General features: G+C 36.4%; 2 protein-coding genes across 6 annotated transcripts in view; one reads left to right on the top strand and one right to left on the bottom strand.

Moving 5' to 3' along the window:
* The window catches only part of CDC42BPA (CDC42 binding protein kinase alpha), a 161,216-nt gene extending 154,993 nt beyond the window's left edge, over positions 1-6,223 (top strand). For all 4 annotated transcript variants that reach the window (XM_070932424.1, XM_070932422.1, XM_070932423.1 and 1 more), the window contains 2 exons: positions 4,769-4,837; positions 6,159-6,223. In XM_070932424.1, coding sequence (XP_070788525.1) covers positions 4,769-4,837; positions 6,159-6,188 — 99 coding nt within the window. In that variant the 3' untranslated portion in view covers positions 6,189-6,223. The remainder of the gene's footprint in view (positions 1-4,768; positions 4,838-6,158) is intronic.
* The window catches only part of COQ8A (coenzyme Q8A), a 68,788-nt gene continuing 54,958 nt past the window's right edge, over positions 1,888-15,717 (bottom strand). For both annotated transcript variants that reach the window (XM_070932426.1, XM_070932427.1), the window contains exons 7-15: positions 14,630-14,715; positions 14,127-14,267; positions 11,706-11,787; positions 10,366-10,459; positions 9,968-10,109; positions 7,866-7,973; positions 5,406-5,471; positions 3,972-4,058; positions 1,888-2,526 (exon numbers count right to left, since the gene is read on the bottom strand). In XM_070932426.1, coding sequence (XP_070788527.1) covers positions 2,239-2,526; positions 3,972-4,058; positions 5,406-5,471; positions 7,866-7,973; positions 9,968-10,109; positions 10,366-10,459; positions 11,706-11,787; positions 14,127-14,267; positions 14,630-14,715 — 1,094 coding nt within the window. In that variant the 3' untranslated portion in view covers positions 1,888-2,238. The remainder of the gene's footprint in view (positions 2,527-3,971; positions 4,059-5,405; positions 5,472-7,865; positions 7,974-9,967; positions 10,110-10,365; positions 10,460-11,705; positions 11,788-14,126; positions 14,268-14,629; positions 14,716-15,717) is intronic.

Raw genomic sequence — 15,717 nt, 5'->3', positions numbered from 1 at the left:
AAACTTCATGGTTTCAAAGCAAGTGTTTACTTTGATTATTCCAGGCCACAGGGTAACTTGCTGTAATTGATTATGTGCCATCATTTTTGACTCCTAGCAACCACGATTGGTTTTCTCCAGGATGATCTATCCCTAACATCTTTCAAATCTCTCAACAGTGGCATTCATCACTATACATAACTGAACCCACCTACCTTGTTGCTGGTCATCCTATTCCTCTTCCTTCCACCATTCTCAGCATTAGACTTTTTTTCCAGAGAGCTGAGTCTTTGCATAATATGTCCAAAATAGTTTAATTTGAACCTGGCTATTTGTGCCTCATCTGAGAACTCTGGATGGATTTATTCAGTGATCCATCAGTTTGTTTTCTTGGCTGCCTATGGTATTCTTAGGAGTCTTCAACAACAACCAAGTTCAAAGGCGTCAAAACTCTTCCTAGCCTGCTTTTTTAAAATTCAGCTTTCCAACCTTTTTTGCTATTTCAATTCTTAGGTTCAGACAAATCTTATTCTTTGCATAATAGCAGTATTTTTTGACACACATTATAGGGAAGCACTTAGTTTTCTAGAGGTTTTGGACAACTACTATCAGCTCCAATTGCAACAGGAGCAATAGCAAAAGACTATAGGAGGCACAATCCAAATCATTTGCAGAGTGTCAGGTTGCCTACATTTAAAGTATTGCTTTTAGTAAAATAAGAGTCCAGATGAAGCCTGCACATGCATTCAACACATTTTCAGAATATATAAAGGAAAAGCAGGACCACAAGATCTTTGGCAACAATTTCCTCTATTCTTTGTTAAGTGGGCATTGCACATCCTCATCTGAGGCTTTTCAAGTTATTAAAACTTTTTTGGGAACTGAGTTTGACTTTGGGGTTAAATTAACAATTATTTTACATAAATATATAAAGGTATATAAATTGAAAAATCAGGTTCAGATGAACACATGTAAATATCAAAATCTTCCTACTCAATGGATAGTGGCTGTAGTTTATTTGTATTGAATTATGTCTAACATGCTCCTCCAACTATCTAAAGACTGAAACGAAACAAAAAAATACAAGATTCTTATCACCGAGACAATTAACTCCACCAACACAATATTTTGCACAAGCACCTCTTTATTTCAAATAAGTTCAAAGTTGGACAGTTACAAAATTTATTTCATTTATACATGTACATGTACATGTACATACATATACATATACATATACATATATATATACATATACATATATATATATATTGTGTGTGTGTGTGTGTGTGTGTGCACTGAGCTATTTAAATGTAGATCATGCTTTTCAATGCAATTCTGAAACATAATTGATATTGATTATACATCTTCTGTCTTCATCAAAAGTTGCACTACCAAATATGAAGACGGAGAAATTAGAGTTTTGCTCCTGGGCTCTTATAAATGCCACTGAGCTTTGGTTTCTCTAAATCTCCATTTAACAAGTAAATCCAATTTTTGAGACCTCGTTAATTACATTCCTTCTACTTATAGCTCAAAGAATCAAAGATAAGCAACCAAATTTCAAGGTAAGATGTTCTACATACACCAATGAACTGTTTGTATCAGATTCTTTAAAATCCCGTTTTGTTGAGCACCAGAGACTCCACATATATATATTTCACACTGTTCTATAAGAAAATCCCAGACATTAGAAACTCCCACCAAGTATCATACAAAAATAAGGTCTTGTTGTAAATTATGTTGGCATTCTATTCTTTGCAGTATGAAACTGCAGAAAAAAGCCTTTCAACCTTTGAAGGAAACTGAAAAAAATCTTGAAGATGGGGAAAATAACATTTAAAGAAGTACAAATAAATTTCCACGCCAACTCATTTTGACTCATGTTGCTCCTCAGTATTTTTTTTCTTAAAAAAAAGTCAACTCAGCTACCGATGTTAAAATACGAAAAAGATTGCCAAGATCTAGGACAGTATGAAATGCAGCAGTTCATTTTTGCCTCCACATCTTCTAAACTAGCAAACCACTATTTTTTTTTATAAAACAGGAGATACACCTAAAATCTGGTGAGAATGTTGAGAGGAACTGTACCCAATAAAAGCACAATTTCCTCAAAATTATTCTGCTTCCAGAAGACCATCTGTTGCATTGCTAAAGCAATTCTGGAGGCGTGATAGAGAAGAAATAGTACTGTGGTATGCCAGAGCTTGATGATTGGGCCATATTTATAAGACAAAAATATTTAATAGTTCTTTTGTGCCATTACTCGTTTTTGGTCTTTTTACTCCAGTATTTACTGTAGGCTTCTTGAAACATATTCTTGCATGGAATTTTGGCCTTCAGCTTGGAGCATATGAGAAAAGAGCCACCCATTTTCCGATGAAGAGAATAGGTCTCTTCTGGTGGAGGGACCAACCTGTGCTTCAGCATGACTGGGATTAATCCATGTATCTTTTCAGTGGTCTTTTGAGAGCCAAAATCAAAAGGTTCATGGGATGCAAAAGCTTCTCCAAGAATAAGGACAGCATCCAAGTGGGCATCTTCCATAGCCTGATTAAAAACAAAACAGAAAGTGATTGTGATCAGCTACTTCAAGCAGGTCTACTGAAAAGAAAATGAAAGAATCAATAATCACCAACATAAATCAGACAAAATTGGTCTGACAAATAGCAGCAGTAGTCAAAACCCAGCTCTGGAATAATAACCCATAAGCAACGATTCTTGGTTTAATATACAAAATAGACTCTGCCTTCTTAGCACAGGTAAGAGGGTTATGGCTGGCAATATAGTGCAGAATAATAAATAACTGCAGTGCAAGTCTTAAAACAGGACAGATACATAACATGCTTATACCCTAATCTGGTTAGATGGAATTTGAATAGCCAGGGTAGCATATAGTTCCAATCCAATTCTACATATTTTTATTCAAATTCAACGTATTTAATCAAAACAGTATACGAGCATGTCAATTTGAAGCGAGCATATACTTAGAATAGGGAATACGATTATATAACTACAGCTTTTTCAATACAATATCAATACACAGACCTCAAATTATGGAGAACAGCAAAGAGAAAATTCCCTAGTTTATAAACCAGTCTCTCATCCATTTATTTATAAAAATATTCCGCTGAAATCCTTTCCGTTATACAAAATGGGAAATGCTGCCTGTAACTAAATTTTGAGTTTTCAATATTATGTAGAACGTTAGCACCTGCTTCTGTAAGTGTGTGATGGCTTAACTCAGATTGCATTTTTCTATTTTAGATTGTTTCCTATAAAAAGGCTCAAGCCAAATCTGAAAAAGGATCACTTGACAGTGAAGACTCTTTTCAAGATCACCAGGACAGATGTTTGTCCTGCCATAGATCAGCAGCTAAAGTAGAGTTTCTGAATTGTCAAGATTTCATAACATGACATACTAAACTATATGAGGGAAGAGAAAGAGGGTGACTTATGATTCAGCAGTTGCAGTGATTTTCAGGTTTAGGAAATATACTTTTTTTTTTGGTATTACCACCTTAGAATTTTGCCTGCTTGTGAGCAAGAAACTGGAACCACAGTTTAAGCCAACTAAGGCTTCCAGATTAGTTTTAGCTATTTATGCGAAAGAAAGAGAAGCAGATGGAAGTGGTTTCTGCTCATCACACATTAAAACAGAAAACACTTTGGCAACCTGGTTTATTAGATTGCAATGTAACAATTGAGTAGCTATGAAATGAACAAAATGTTAAAAAGTTATGATATTTATGTAATTACTTATCAAGCACATCTAAATTATATTAAAGTAACCAAAATATATTTACAATCCCCAAGGCATGTCACAACTTTAGAGCGCCCCTAATGTTTGGAAAGTTGAAAAATTTGACACCCTATAAAATAGCAGACATTTTTTTGTGTGTGAGAAGGGATATTTGTTGCATTCTCTTCTATTGAGAAAATCAAACTTCACTCATAGCAGTGGCGAAGTAGGGACTGTTTGGTTCTGCTACTACCTTGTTTTCGTAGCCAGTTAAAAATTTCATTTCTACTGATTTCTTTAGCACTCTCTCTCTGTCCATGTCAGCAGCTGCTTTGATTAACTATAAGAGGCAAGAAATCAAAAACAAATATAATTAGGCATTTTTTGCAGTCAAGAACAGCATTTACTTCACAAAGAAGCAAGTCACCCTTATCTTAGCAACTCCTAAAATATATTGGCTTTAAAAAGCAAGAGCTTCTGCTGTCTCCCAAAACATGTACGGCAGAAATTTGAACCCAAGTTTCAGGAGAAATACCTGAATATTTCTCTTGAGGGGTCAGTACCAGGAAACTAAAGTAAGATTTCCAAAAGGAACACAAAAAGACCTAAAAAAATAATAATGTGATATTTATCACATCTGGATCCTGTAGAACAGGGGTGTCAAACCCACGTTATCACGGCGGTGTCACATGATGTATCGTGACTTTTTTCCCCTTCGCTAAACCAGGTGTGGGTATGGCCAGTGCATCACGCATCTGGGCCGGGGGTTTGACACCCCTGCTGTAGAACAAATATCAAACAATTGTTCATATATAGCTGATCAGATAGCTATTTTCTATTTTCCCTCTAATACATACATTATACAACCAAATTACCATATAGGATGGCTGGCTATCATGATGTTTAGTTAAATACAAACAACTGTTTGATATTTAATATTAATATCCATCTGGGGTGAGAAACCCATATAAATAGGAAAAGAAAAGAAAACATTCTTCCTCAAAAGAAAAGTCTGGACTTAATAATTAAATATTTTTGATTCTCTTTTAGGAGGCAAAGTCAAGAAAAGTAAAGTTATGTTTCCTGAGATATGGAGTAACATACTCTCAGAGTTTGAAGGTATACATGTAGACTTTGGGTTACAACTGTTTATTCAGCAACTGTTAAAATTGAGCCGAGCGAATGGTACTTGCAATTACAATTGAGCTGAGCAAATGGTACTTACAACCAGTCCTCAAGACTTCTAGGCATCATAGCATCCCTGCAGACACATGATTGGATTCAGGTGTCTAGCTCACGATTATGACATCAGTGAGCCATGGTCACGTGATAACTATTTCTGACATTCTCTGCCAACCTCCCACAAACAAAGTCAACAGGGAAGCCAGCAAGAAATTGGAAGCTATGATCATGTGAGGGTCTTGCTTAATGATCTATGTGATACTTGATTAACAATGTCAACCAGGACTGCTAGAACTGCCGTTGCTAAGCAATGCAGCCACCTGATGTGCTTTATGACCATGTTTCTTAGCAATGACAATCCAGCTCCAATTCCCATTGAACCCAAGGACTACCTATAAACTGAATTAAAAAATTTAAAAATCACAAAAAGTATGCAACAAAAAGCTGTTATCATCCACTTGTCACAAGCCCCACAACAGGCTCTGTAGCAATTTAGAGCCCTTACTTCTATGTAGGTATCTGTGAACTTCTCATCAAAGCCACGTGTTGCTCCAAAATCTAGAAGTGCCACCTAGAAAGAGAGATGTACAAAATTTTCTGAATGAAAGCAGAACTATTCCAGAGGGTTCATTTCTAAATGAATGGTCTGAAAGAATGCTTATTCTAGTTTCTCAGAAGCTACATTCTTCATCTATTTTTCATTGGAATGGCTGAAAAAATCCTAAAATGATACCATTACACTACCTTACTAAATAGCACATCTTATAATAAGCATACTACTTGGATAAATAGAGCAGTAAAATATTTGATAGCAGCTGAAGAGGTGTATATAGGTAGTCCTCAACTTACAACCATTCATTTAGAGATTGTTCAAAGTTACTTATGACCAGTTTTCACACAACCGCTGCAGCACCCAGACTGTCACATGATCAAAATCTGGGCACTTGACAACTGGCATGTATTTATGACAGTTACACTGTCCCTGTGTCATGTGATTTGTAATCTTCCAGCTGGGGAAAGCCAGATTTACTCAACCACATGATTCACAATTGCAATGATTTGCTTAACCAGTCCGGGGCAAAAACAGTTGTAAAATGCAGCACAACTCACTTAACTGTCTTAGCAATGTAAATTTTGGGTTCCATTGTGGTTGTAAGTCGAGGAGTATCTGTAGTACAAGTAAGCTATTTCATCTGGTAGAGCAATATTTTAACATTGGGTATAAAGACCAGGCTCTTTTTTCTTCTTGTCTCTGCAGTGGAAAGTTGCAGTTTGCCACTTCAGATAAAGGTATTCCCTGATGATACTATCAAAGACTCTTCAATGACCAGAAGACACTGAACTTCAGCATAATGTGCCTCCTCAGTGATCAAGACAATCAGATCCTGCATGTTATTTATCTAAGTTACCCTATACCCGTGATGGCGAACCGGTGGCACGTGGAGCCATATTAGTGGGCACGCCAGCTCAGCTCTGGGGCACATGCGCGCGCCGGCCAGCTGATTTTCGGGCCTTCTGGCCCACCAGTAGTAGGGAAACAGGCTGTTTCCTGCCTCTGGAGGGCCTGGGGGGGGGGGGAGGCACGTTTTTCTTTCTTATCTGGCTCCAGATCCTCTCTGTGTATCTGGGAACGGCAAAAACAGCCTTTCCCACTCCCTTGGAGGCCCTACGGAGGCTGAAAGGGCCCATTTACCCACTCCCGGTGGGACAGGAAGTGACGTTTCTTCCTGTCCCCAGCCTCCAAAGACTCTTAGAGAGGCTCCTAGAGACTCCTAGAGAGGTTCTGGAGGCTGGGGACAGCAAAAAATGTCACTTCCTGTCCCACCAGGAGTTGGGAAATGGGCCCTTTCAGCCTCCGTAGGGCCTCCAAGGGAGTGGGAAAGGCTGTTTTCGCCGTTCCCAGATACACAGAGAGGATTTGGAACCAGGTAAGAAAGAAAAATGGGCCTACCAGGCCATCATGTGCCAGGAGCGGGGGGAGGGGGTTGCACACACATGCGCGTGGGCACATGCGCGCGTGCCCCTTCCCCACCCCCCTCTCCTGGCACGCGATGGCAAAAAGGTTAGCCATCACTGCCCTATACCCAGTACCAAATAGGCTTTCTCCAGATTTAATCCCCTTCCTTCTGCAATTATGGATGGCAAATATAAACAAATTCTTGCAGTACTTAAGCGGACTTAAAGGCAGCCAATAATATGTTTTTTTTCTAAAATGTAAGTTCAGAGAAGAACTTTACTCCTAATTAATTCATTGTTAGATGGAAAGACTACCCAGCCTCTCCAATCAATGGTATCTAGAAATTTTGTTAAAGGTATCTGGAAATGATATTTTTAATTACCAATTTTTGCACGTCAGCCCTAAGGCTGCAGCATATTCAGACTAATAACAGAATTCCACCATAAATTAAACTGTTACAATATAATATCTTTGGACTAAACAAGAGTTGTTTTAAGTTACATTGCATAGGCCTTGGGCTATAATTTAAAATTTGTTTTGTTCTTTTCTGTTCACTTTCAGAGAGTAAAAGGAAGATAGAGAACATCATAAAAACACTGTTCAATTTCTATACTCCAGAATTTTCATTCTCTCAAGTTTTTCCCCCGAATCCTTTTATAGTTTCCTTAGCTAGAAAACCAGTATATTTTGGCATAAAAGTAACATGTCACCTTCCTTTTCCTGAAATATGTTGATGCTACAGGGTACAAAGCTTCTTCTGAAACACAGACCCTATGGATGGCAAGATGACAAATATTGTCTGGTCTAACCAGTGCTTCATAAGAACCAAAAAATGGCTGGAATGACTCAGAATCTTCTCCAGTACTAATACAGCCCCCTCACCCCAAAACTGATACATACTTTAAAAACAGGCGTCCACTTGTCCTACTGCAAAGCTACTGGAAATAATAAATAAGGCAAAAAGGAAATAAATCCTAGAGTGTGCATTTTAACTTTCAGAGAGTTTACCTTGTGCAATTCTGGGTCATAGAAAAAGTTCGACCAGTTTGGATCAGTCTGCATGTACCTGAACTCAAATAGCTCCCTCAGGCACAAAACCAATATGTTGTGGCAGATCTGCAAATATAATCACAAACAAAACAAAGTGGAATATAAGTAAAAAATAAATAAAGCAATATATACTAGGAGTAAACAAATCATTGAAGATAGAGTTCAAGATAGGTGCTAAGATTAGATTCCAATATATGATTCAAGATGCAAAAGCAATTTGATCTGATAAAAGATTTGACTACTCCATAATGGAGCAGGATCAAAACATCTGTAGCAGCTTCCTCAGCAGTAACGGTAAGCCTAAAGGACATAAACCATACAAAATTACAAACTGAGTTGTAACTATAACTATAGTTATAACTATAATACTGGATATATGAAGTATTTCTTCTCTTTTAAGGCAGAACTTGCATGATGAGGAAAAACCAGCACTATTGCTTTACAGCTGTCAAATAGTTACAGAGAACTTGCATTCTTCTACAGCTTGAAAATTTAAATATTCCAAATCTTTTTTTCAAAAAGGAAGCTTTTACTAAAAGTAAAAAAATGCAGTGCCATCTGACCATTTGTTTTTCTAGAATTTATGGGTTTTTTTAAAGGGGGGTATCATTATTGTATAATAGTGATATTTTAATATTCTATGATACAAGAGAATAGTCCATATTATACATAGTTTTCTAATAAGCACACTGCCTTAGATACTCAAATTATTATAAAAACATTTGCTTGAAACAAGACAAAGTAGCAGAAAGGAAACATGAACATAAACATTTTATTTTACCTGGGGGGGGGGGGGGTGGATAGAAAGAATGAAAGGGCATGGAAAGGGAGCTAAAATAACTAATAGAAGACCAAAAGAGTTGCAAATGAACAAGGGAATGAAGACTACCACAGACCACACTAAGCTAAGTTAAGAAAAGATAAAATTTAGAAAAAGCAATGTATTTCAACTCTGACCCAATCTAAAATAGAAACCCAAATACATTTTTTTCATTCTGTTGCTTCTAGCAAATAAGTTGTGCGTTTTGTGGGCAGCTGTGCTCATGCAACACAATTCTAGTAGTACTACGTAATTACATTTATTCAGACAATAATGCAAGCCTATACAGATAATCTTACCCAATTACTAATATTGGTGCAAATACGCACTAGGCTGATAATTGGTACATGTTTACAGCTTCCTACAGGATATGTTAAAACACCAGGACAACTCTGTCTGCCAATGCGGGATTGTCAGACCTAATGTTAACTCTCTAATCCTTGCCATATTCAGTTCCAATTCCTCCTTTTTCCATGCTTCAACTCTCCTCTCCTCTGTCTCTTGTTTACTGACAGTACTTTTCCATCAGCCTTGGACAGCTAGAATTGCCCCTAACTTGGAAACCTATATTTGGGTGCTTATGCAATAAGAAGATGATGCATTTCTCATTACTTGGCCAAGGAAATAGAAGGTGAACTTTTCTGGCAAGCTTGTCGTCCTACTCACAAGGTCACAAAGCTGTTTAACAGGAACAGACATTGGGGAGGGGGGGAAATGTTCAGCAGCAGAGAATTGTCTACCCAGAATATTATTTGCCCTGTATTCAGAATTATCTTTGAGTTTTGTAAGCTCTTTTCCAATAGCTGGAAAAGAGATCTCTTGAAAACTTCAAAAATATATACATTCATTCTTGATTAACCAGTAAAACCCAACAGATAATAGCCTTCAGTTTACAGATAACCTTCCAGATGAAATTCAGTGTTTGAAATGCATAGCTTGAAAAATCTTGAAGTACCTCAGAAAACCTTTTCACTGGAGACACAGATTTAAAGAGTTAAATCAACAGTTGCAAAAAGACTTCCATATCTTTTTACTTGAAAACTGTTCCAAGCAAAGAACTGACTCCGTAATATCGTTAACAATGAAACAAAAGATGCTCAACCACATAATCTGATTATAACCCTTACCAGAGCTCTAACCTACAGACTTCACAAGTGTGTCTTACAAAATGTCTGAGAAAGAAGTCAGACTGTGGCCATTTACAGGTCTTCTTTTGTCATCACCGAAGATGAAAGTGTACCTCATTACGAATTTCCTGGCTTAGATCTTCAGCCTGATCCAGTGGAAACCCTGACACAAGTTCTGTTGTAAGGACACGCTGACCACAAAGCTCATCCACCACAGCAGGGACGTAAAAGAAGGGATGGTCCTTGAGCAGTTCCCTGAGTGGCAACAAATGGATGAAACATCTTAAAACCTCTGCGCAATTTGATCAACAAATATTAAAATGTTTTACCCAAGACATTCACTCTGTTTTGCAGCCTTTTCTTTTAGCTTCAGATACTTCCTACTCCCAAGAGTTACATTAAGATAAAATTGCATTCACCATTTACAGCATAAATGCTATCTTACTGTACCTCCCCAATAATGTTTCCTAAAAGAGGAAGATCGGTAACAAAGAGAGGCAGAGGATCTCACTTGAACTTCTTGGCACAGGCAGCTTCTCTCTTGTAATCACATTCCAGGGCCAGTTCTCTCCTTAGAACTTCAATCAGGTGTTCGGGGAAAAGACCTAGATGCAAAAGAAAAGAGGAAAGAAGTACATAAGGCAAATATGGGAAACCATTGATCACCATATCCAAACTAGAGAAAACAACACACACAAAAAAGGTGGAAGTCATTTTACCCCATCCTTTCATTATCAAAATTAACAAAATCTACAAAATAAAGGTACTAAATTGTGTTCAGTATTCTTTTTTCTATTGGCAGTTTGTGGCCAAGTAGAAAAAGTCCACAAACTGCCAATAGGACAAAGAATACTATATTACACAAGCTAATCTTTCTCTCATCTTCTCTCTCTGTATACTTAAAACTAAGCATGAATGCTGTGTTCTTTTACAGATCTGGTCATTTTTCAGATACATAAAGCATAAGTACACAGAGGCTAAAGCCATAAACAGTGCATCTTAATTTTTATGCTAAAATTGTCTTTTGAACATTTTATATGGCTACCCATTTCACAGTGATTATTCTGGGCAATACAAAAAAGATTTTGTACAAACAATAAAATAATAATTCACGTGACCAAAGTTCAGTGTCAAGGAAAAGTTTTCCCAATTTCCTACAACCAGCTAGCAGAGTTCATTAACATCCCTATGCAAATGCCTACAGGAACAACCAGGTTTTAAGTGTCTCACAGAAGGCTAACAGTGTGGAGTCCATCCAAATCTCCCTACTCTGTTATGCTGTAGTTAACCATGGGAAGCACTTCTCAAAAACGTAGAGGCTTTCCCAATTGCACAATCTGTTTTAGGAGTATTGCTTAGAAGAGGGAAACATATGAAGCTTTCCATCAACTCTTTCAACACAAACCTCTGAAACAGGGTGGATAAAAATCAATGATTTTTTAAAAAAAAATTAAAAAAATCAGATTTTTTTTATTTAAATTGGATTTTTTTGATTTAAATCGAATTTATTTTAATAAAAAACTTTTGGGGTAAAAATCTATCGTAAGATAGTTTTCTATTTAAGATGCATAAATAATTTAGTTTATTCAGCATGAAATGGAGCTTAGTTATGTAGCATGAGGCTGTATATTCTGCAACACTGGGACTATTGGTGAATCAACAGTGGGTCAAAGGAGTAGCAGAGATGACAGTTGCTCTTTAAAAATTATGATTTAAATCGGGTTGATTTAAATCAAGCCTTTTTACTAGTGATTTAGATCATGATTTAAATTGTGATTTAAATCAACTCGATTTAAATCAAATCCACCCTGCTCTGAAACCTAACATTCCCTCCCTCTTGAACAATTTTACCTTCTGGAAGAACATTGCTCATACTCAAGACAGTCATCAGGTTGCTGACATCACTGTTAATGCTATGGGCCACTCCTGGATACTGCAAGACAGAAAAGGACAATGATGAGCAGAAAATTGATTCTGAATCTTAATATCCTTTAAATTAGTGGTGGGAAATCTGTAGTGTTCCTGATAGTGCGGAGCCAGAACCCAGCAGTCCTAGGTAATATGTCAATAATAAAGAGAGATGTTTTTCCAAATATTTCTAAGGTCATTCCAGCTTTCCTGCCCACTTAAAGCAACTAACTATGCATCTACATAAATGAAGAATATATATAATTCTTCACTCTAAGTCTAAATAATATAATAATGGTTTGGGCTCGGCATAGAAAAAGGAACAGAGGATCTTAAGAGGCTGCTTACTACCAACTCTGATCTTTAGCCAATCTAGCTTTATAATATCTATACTGACTGCTAGCAGACTTACAAATGCAAGTCTTTCCCACTATTTTCTGGAGAGGTATATGAAAGATACTAAGATCTTTGCTTATAAATTATGTTTTCTGGGGGTGGGGGGAATGGCCTTTCATATTTAGTTATCAATTAGCAAAACCCTGAGGTAGGAAATGCAGATACATTATTATGCTGCCTCCTTTTTTTAAAGAGTGAAAAGCCAACTACAATGCCAGGATTTCCATACACAAAATGCTTTGCATTCTCAGAATTAAGATACCAGATTCAAATTCAGATACTCAGTTTGATCAACAGGCATGGAAAGTTAATACACATGAATCAATCACTTGAAATTGTCATAGCCAAAGAATAAATCTAAGATCATATCTCAATTGATCTCAAGCTGTGAAGGCATGAGCCTGACACAGTCAAGGCTGCCCAATAAAGCTTATTTTCCCCTTACCCACTCTGATTTCACCATAAAAGGAAAAAGCAAATGCAGTTATTATGCTTAACTGGCAACAAGTAAGTATTGCCTTATAGACAAAGAATGTTCAACTCAATTGCTTATTCTAAAGTTAAGATTAAATATGGGACATTTTTTAACAAAGTGGTTAATTTTTTTCTTAGTTTTCAGAATGTTTTAAATGAAATAATCAAGTAGTACTCAGGTTCTGATCATTACCAATGCATGTTTGTGTTATTTTTCTTTCAAATAAGACAAAAATGGTTTCCTATTACCATATTTTTCGGAGTATAAGACGCACCTACCTTTTTTGGTTGTTGTTTTTTTAAGATTTTTTTTTTTAGACAAACCCACATACAAACATACAATGTATTTTCTTTGAACAGAGTATTTGGCCAGTTCACAAATTTAACCAGTGTTTAGTCATTTCAATTAAATTTACAATTTCTATATTTCCTTTTTGCCATATTTATTCCTCATCTGTTTTTTTTAAAAAAAACCAATATTACCCTTCATTCTCATCTCTAATCTTAATCAAATTCAATTCAATCAAATCAAATTCAATTTTTTCCTTCCATTCTATATTATACCCCTTCCCATTGTCATCTATTTTTATATCCATCCTCACATTGGTTAATTATTTAATATTACAATTGTTTAATACAAATTCAACATTTTTATATAAATGTTATAACTATCTTTTTTGTATATTAATCAATATGAACATGAATATTCCAATTATTTCCATGCAATCCAATTTCTTACAAATCAATTATATTTACCAATAATAATAAACCAAATAATTTCCCCCATATATTCCTCCAAACCACAACTTAACCATTTCTGCTTTCAACACAATATACAATTAATAGTATCTCAATTATTACAATTCCCTAGTCAAATAGAGCTTTTTTTCTTGTGTGTTTTAAAATCTTGAACTCTCCTCTTTTGCCCTAAATTTCCCATTGTTTGCACCTACCTTTTTTGGTGAGAAAAAAGAAAAAAATCTCTCTCTGCCTCATTTTGTCACTTTGCAGCAAAGACCCTGCTTTACTTTCAGTTTTGTTTTTTCAGCATAGCTAGGAAAAAAAAATCTGCGTCTTATACTCCGAAAAATATGGTAACTTCATCTGGAATGTGTTTTCAATTTCCCATTGCCTTTACTCCTTTGGGATTTTTGGCTTAATTTCAAATTTCAAATCTTTATTGTCAGTGCACAACATATGTACAATGAGATTGGTTGAGCTCCCTCAGTTGAGCTCCTTAGTTTATTTCATTGGAGGTATACAGGTGCATCTCTTTTTGAATTCTATTTCTAATATGAAATTTGTATTGTACTTTTCCTAAATATCAGAAGGCTAAACAGTGGCAGAGATCAGGAACACTGGTAATGTCCATCATGATGGGTCCATCAGCGGACCTATCAAAAAGCTAGAAACATTATCCCGAGCAGCAGTATTACTGCCAAATATATTATCAGAAAACACATTTGGGATGAACACTGAAGATACCAGCCTCACCTGGATTTTCATGGCAACTTCTTTGCCGTTCTTCAAACGAGCTAAGTGAACTTGTCCAATAGACGCTGCAGCAAAAGGTCGCTCTTCAAAAGACTCCAATTTATCACGCCAGTTAGGGCCAAGATCATTGTTCAAGGTTTTCTAACAGCAAAATAAAAACAAGCAAACAAAATATATTATCTAAATATAAATTAGGCTTTCTTATATGCTATATGATATGGACTATTTTAAACAAACATCAACAATGTGTTTCAAAGCCCATAGCAATCTACTTGCACCAAAGTCCCCCAAACTGTTCCTTACAAAGTAGAGAGGTAATCTTTAAAAAAAAATAGCAGGCTGAGCTTTTATGGCTACAATATAGCAAGAATAGGTCCTGTGTTTCACTCATTTGCCTAAGAATACCAGAGTCTGAATAAGGAGACATTGTATAAATGATAAGGTCTGATTTCTATTTCCGTTCCCAAGTTCTCACCTCTCATGTTCCTAAACCAGTGACTTACTATCATTTGCTTTAAAGGCATGAAGTCTGCACTCTGCCGAACCCGTTCAAAAATCTTTTGCAGTTGTGGGTTGATAAAAGCGTCATCTATCAAGAAGAATGGAAACAAAAACCCAAACAAGGATCAGTCATAGTGACAAAAACATGATGCAGTCCACAATTATAAAAGGCTTTATTTCCAATCTCTATTATTGTCTCAGCCAAGTCACAGCCAAACATTATAACTTCTTCATTGTGTGATAGAAACATAATGTATAATGTACATTATGGTTTTCTTATCCTCAGCACAAATAACACCACAGAAGATCATGCACATTCTAGGTGTTAAATCAAAATACTGAGCAACAGTTAGGAAGCCATTTTGTTATTAAGAAGGATGACCAATACAGTGTTTATAAAAGTATATATTTTGCACAATTTATACTCATTCTGCTAGTCGTAGTGACAGGATCCTTACTTCTGAGCTATCCCTAGGTATTCCTAGGCATTTTCATCAAGCCGTCTGTGTGTCTTTCTGTGTGTGCCAGTGAGGTGAGGTGAGGTGGGCTGGGCTGAGTAACAGGTCCAAATTTACCCAGTTGGCTTTCAGGTTTAAAGGAGACCTTTCAATCTCCTTTTTTCTAGGTCACCATCTTAACTATTTATACCAAATCTTTACATTCATACTTATAGCTCAAAAGGTTCACAAACATTTTGCTAAAGAAGGATCAGGTAAAGTTTCTTGGAAAAGAGACTGCAATTCAGACTCATGACCTTCTGGGGGAACACAGAAGGCAATGCAATCTGATGTTGTTATGACATCCCTCAGAAGGGATGTGGTCAATTTTTTAAATAAAATCACAGGAGGGATTAAGGATGAAAATGGGAGCGGGCAGTCACCCACCCTTAACTATCCACATTCCAAAAGTGGACTCAATGTGCATGACTAAAATTCAAGCATTTTGGCACTTCCATGCAGGAAGGCCACAAATAAGATAGTGAACATGCAGGCCAAAGAGCTGTGTGTCAAAGCAAAATTTGGGGTGTTAGATTTCATGTATGCTATTTTTCGAAGCATACAGAATTTGGACTCTCCCACAATATTACTCT

Source organism: Pituophis catenifer, unplaced genomic scaffold, assembly GCF_029215685.1.
Source record: "Pituophis catenifer annectens isolate HBS135680 unplaced genomic scaffold, rPitCat1.0.hap2 SCAF_1, whole genome shotgun sequence".
Lineage (NCBI taxonomy): Eukaryota > Metazoa > Chordata > Lepidosauria > Squamata > Colubridae > Pituophis > Pituophis catenifer.
Note: the sequence above shows the minus strand (reverse complement) of the source record. Positions and strands in the feature narration are given on the sequence as shown.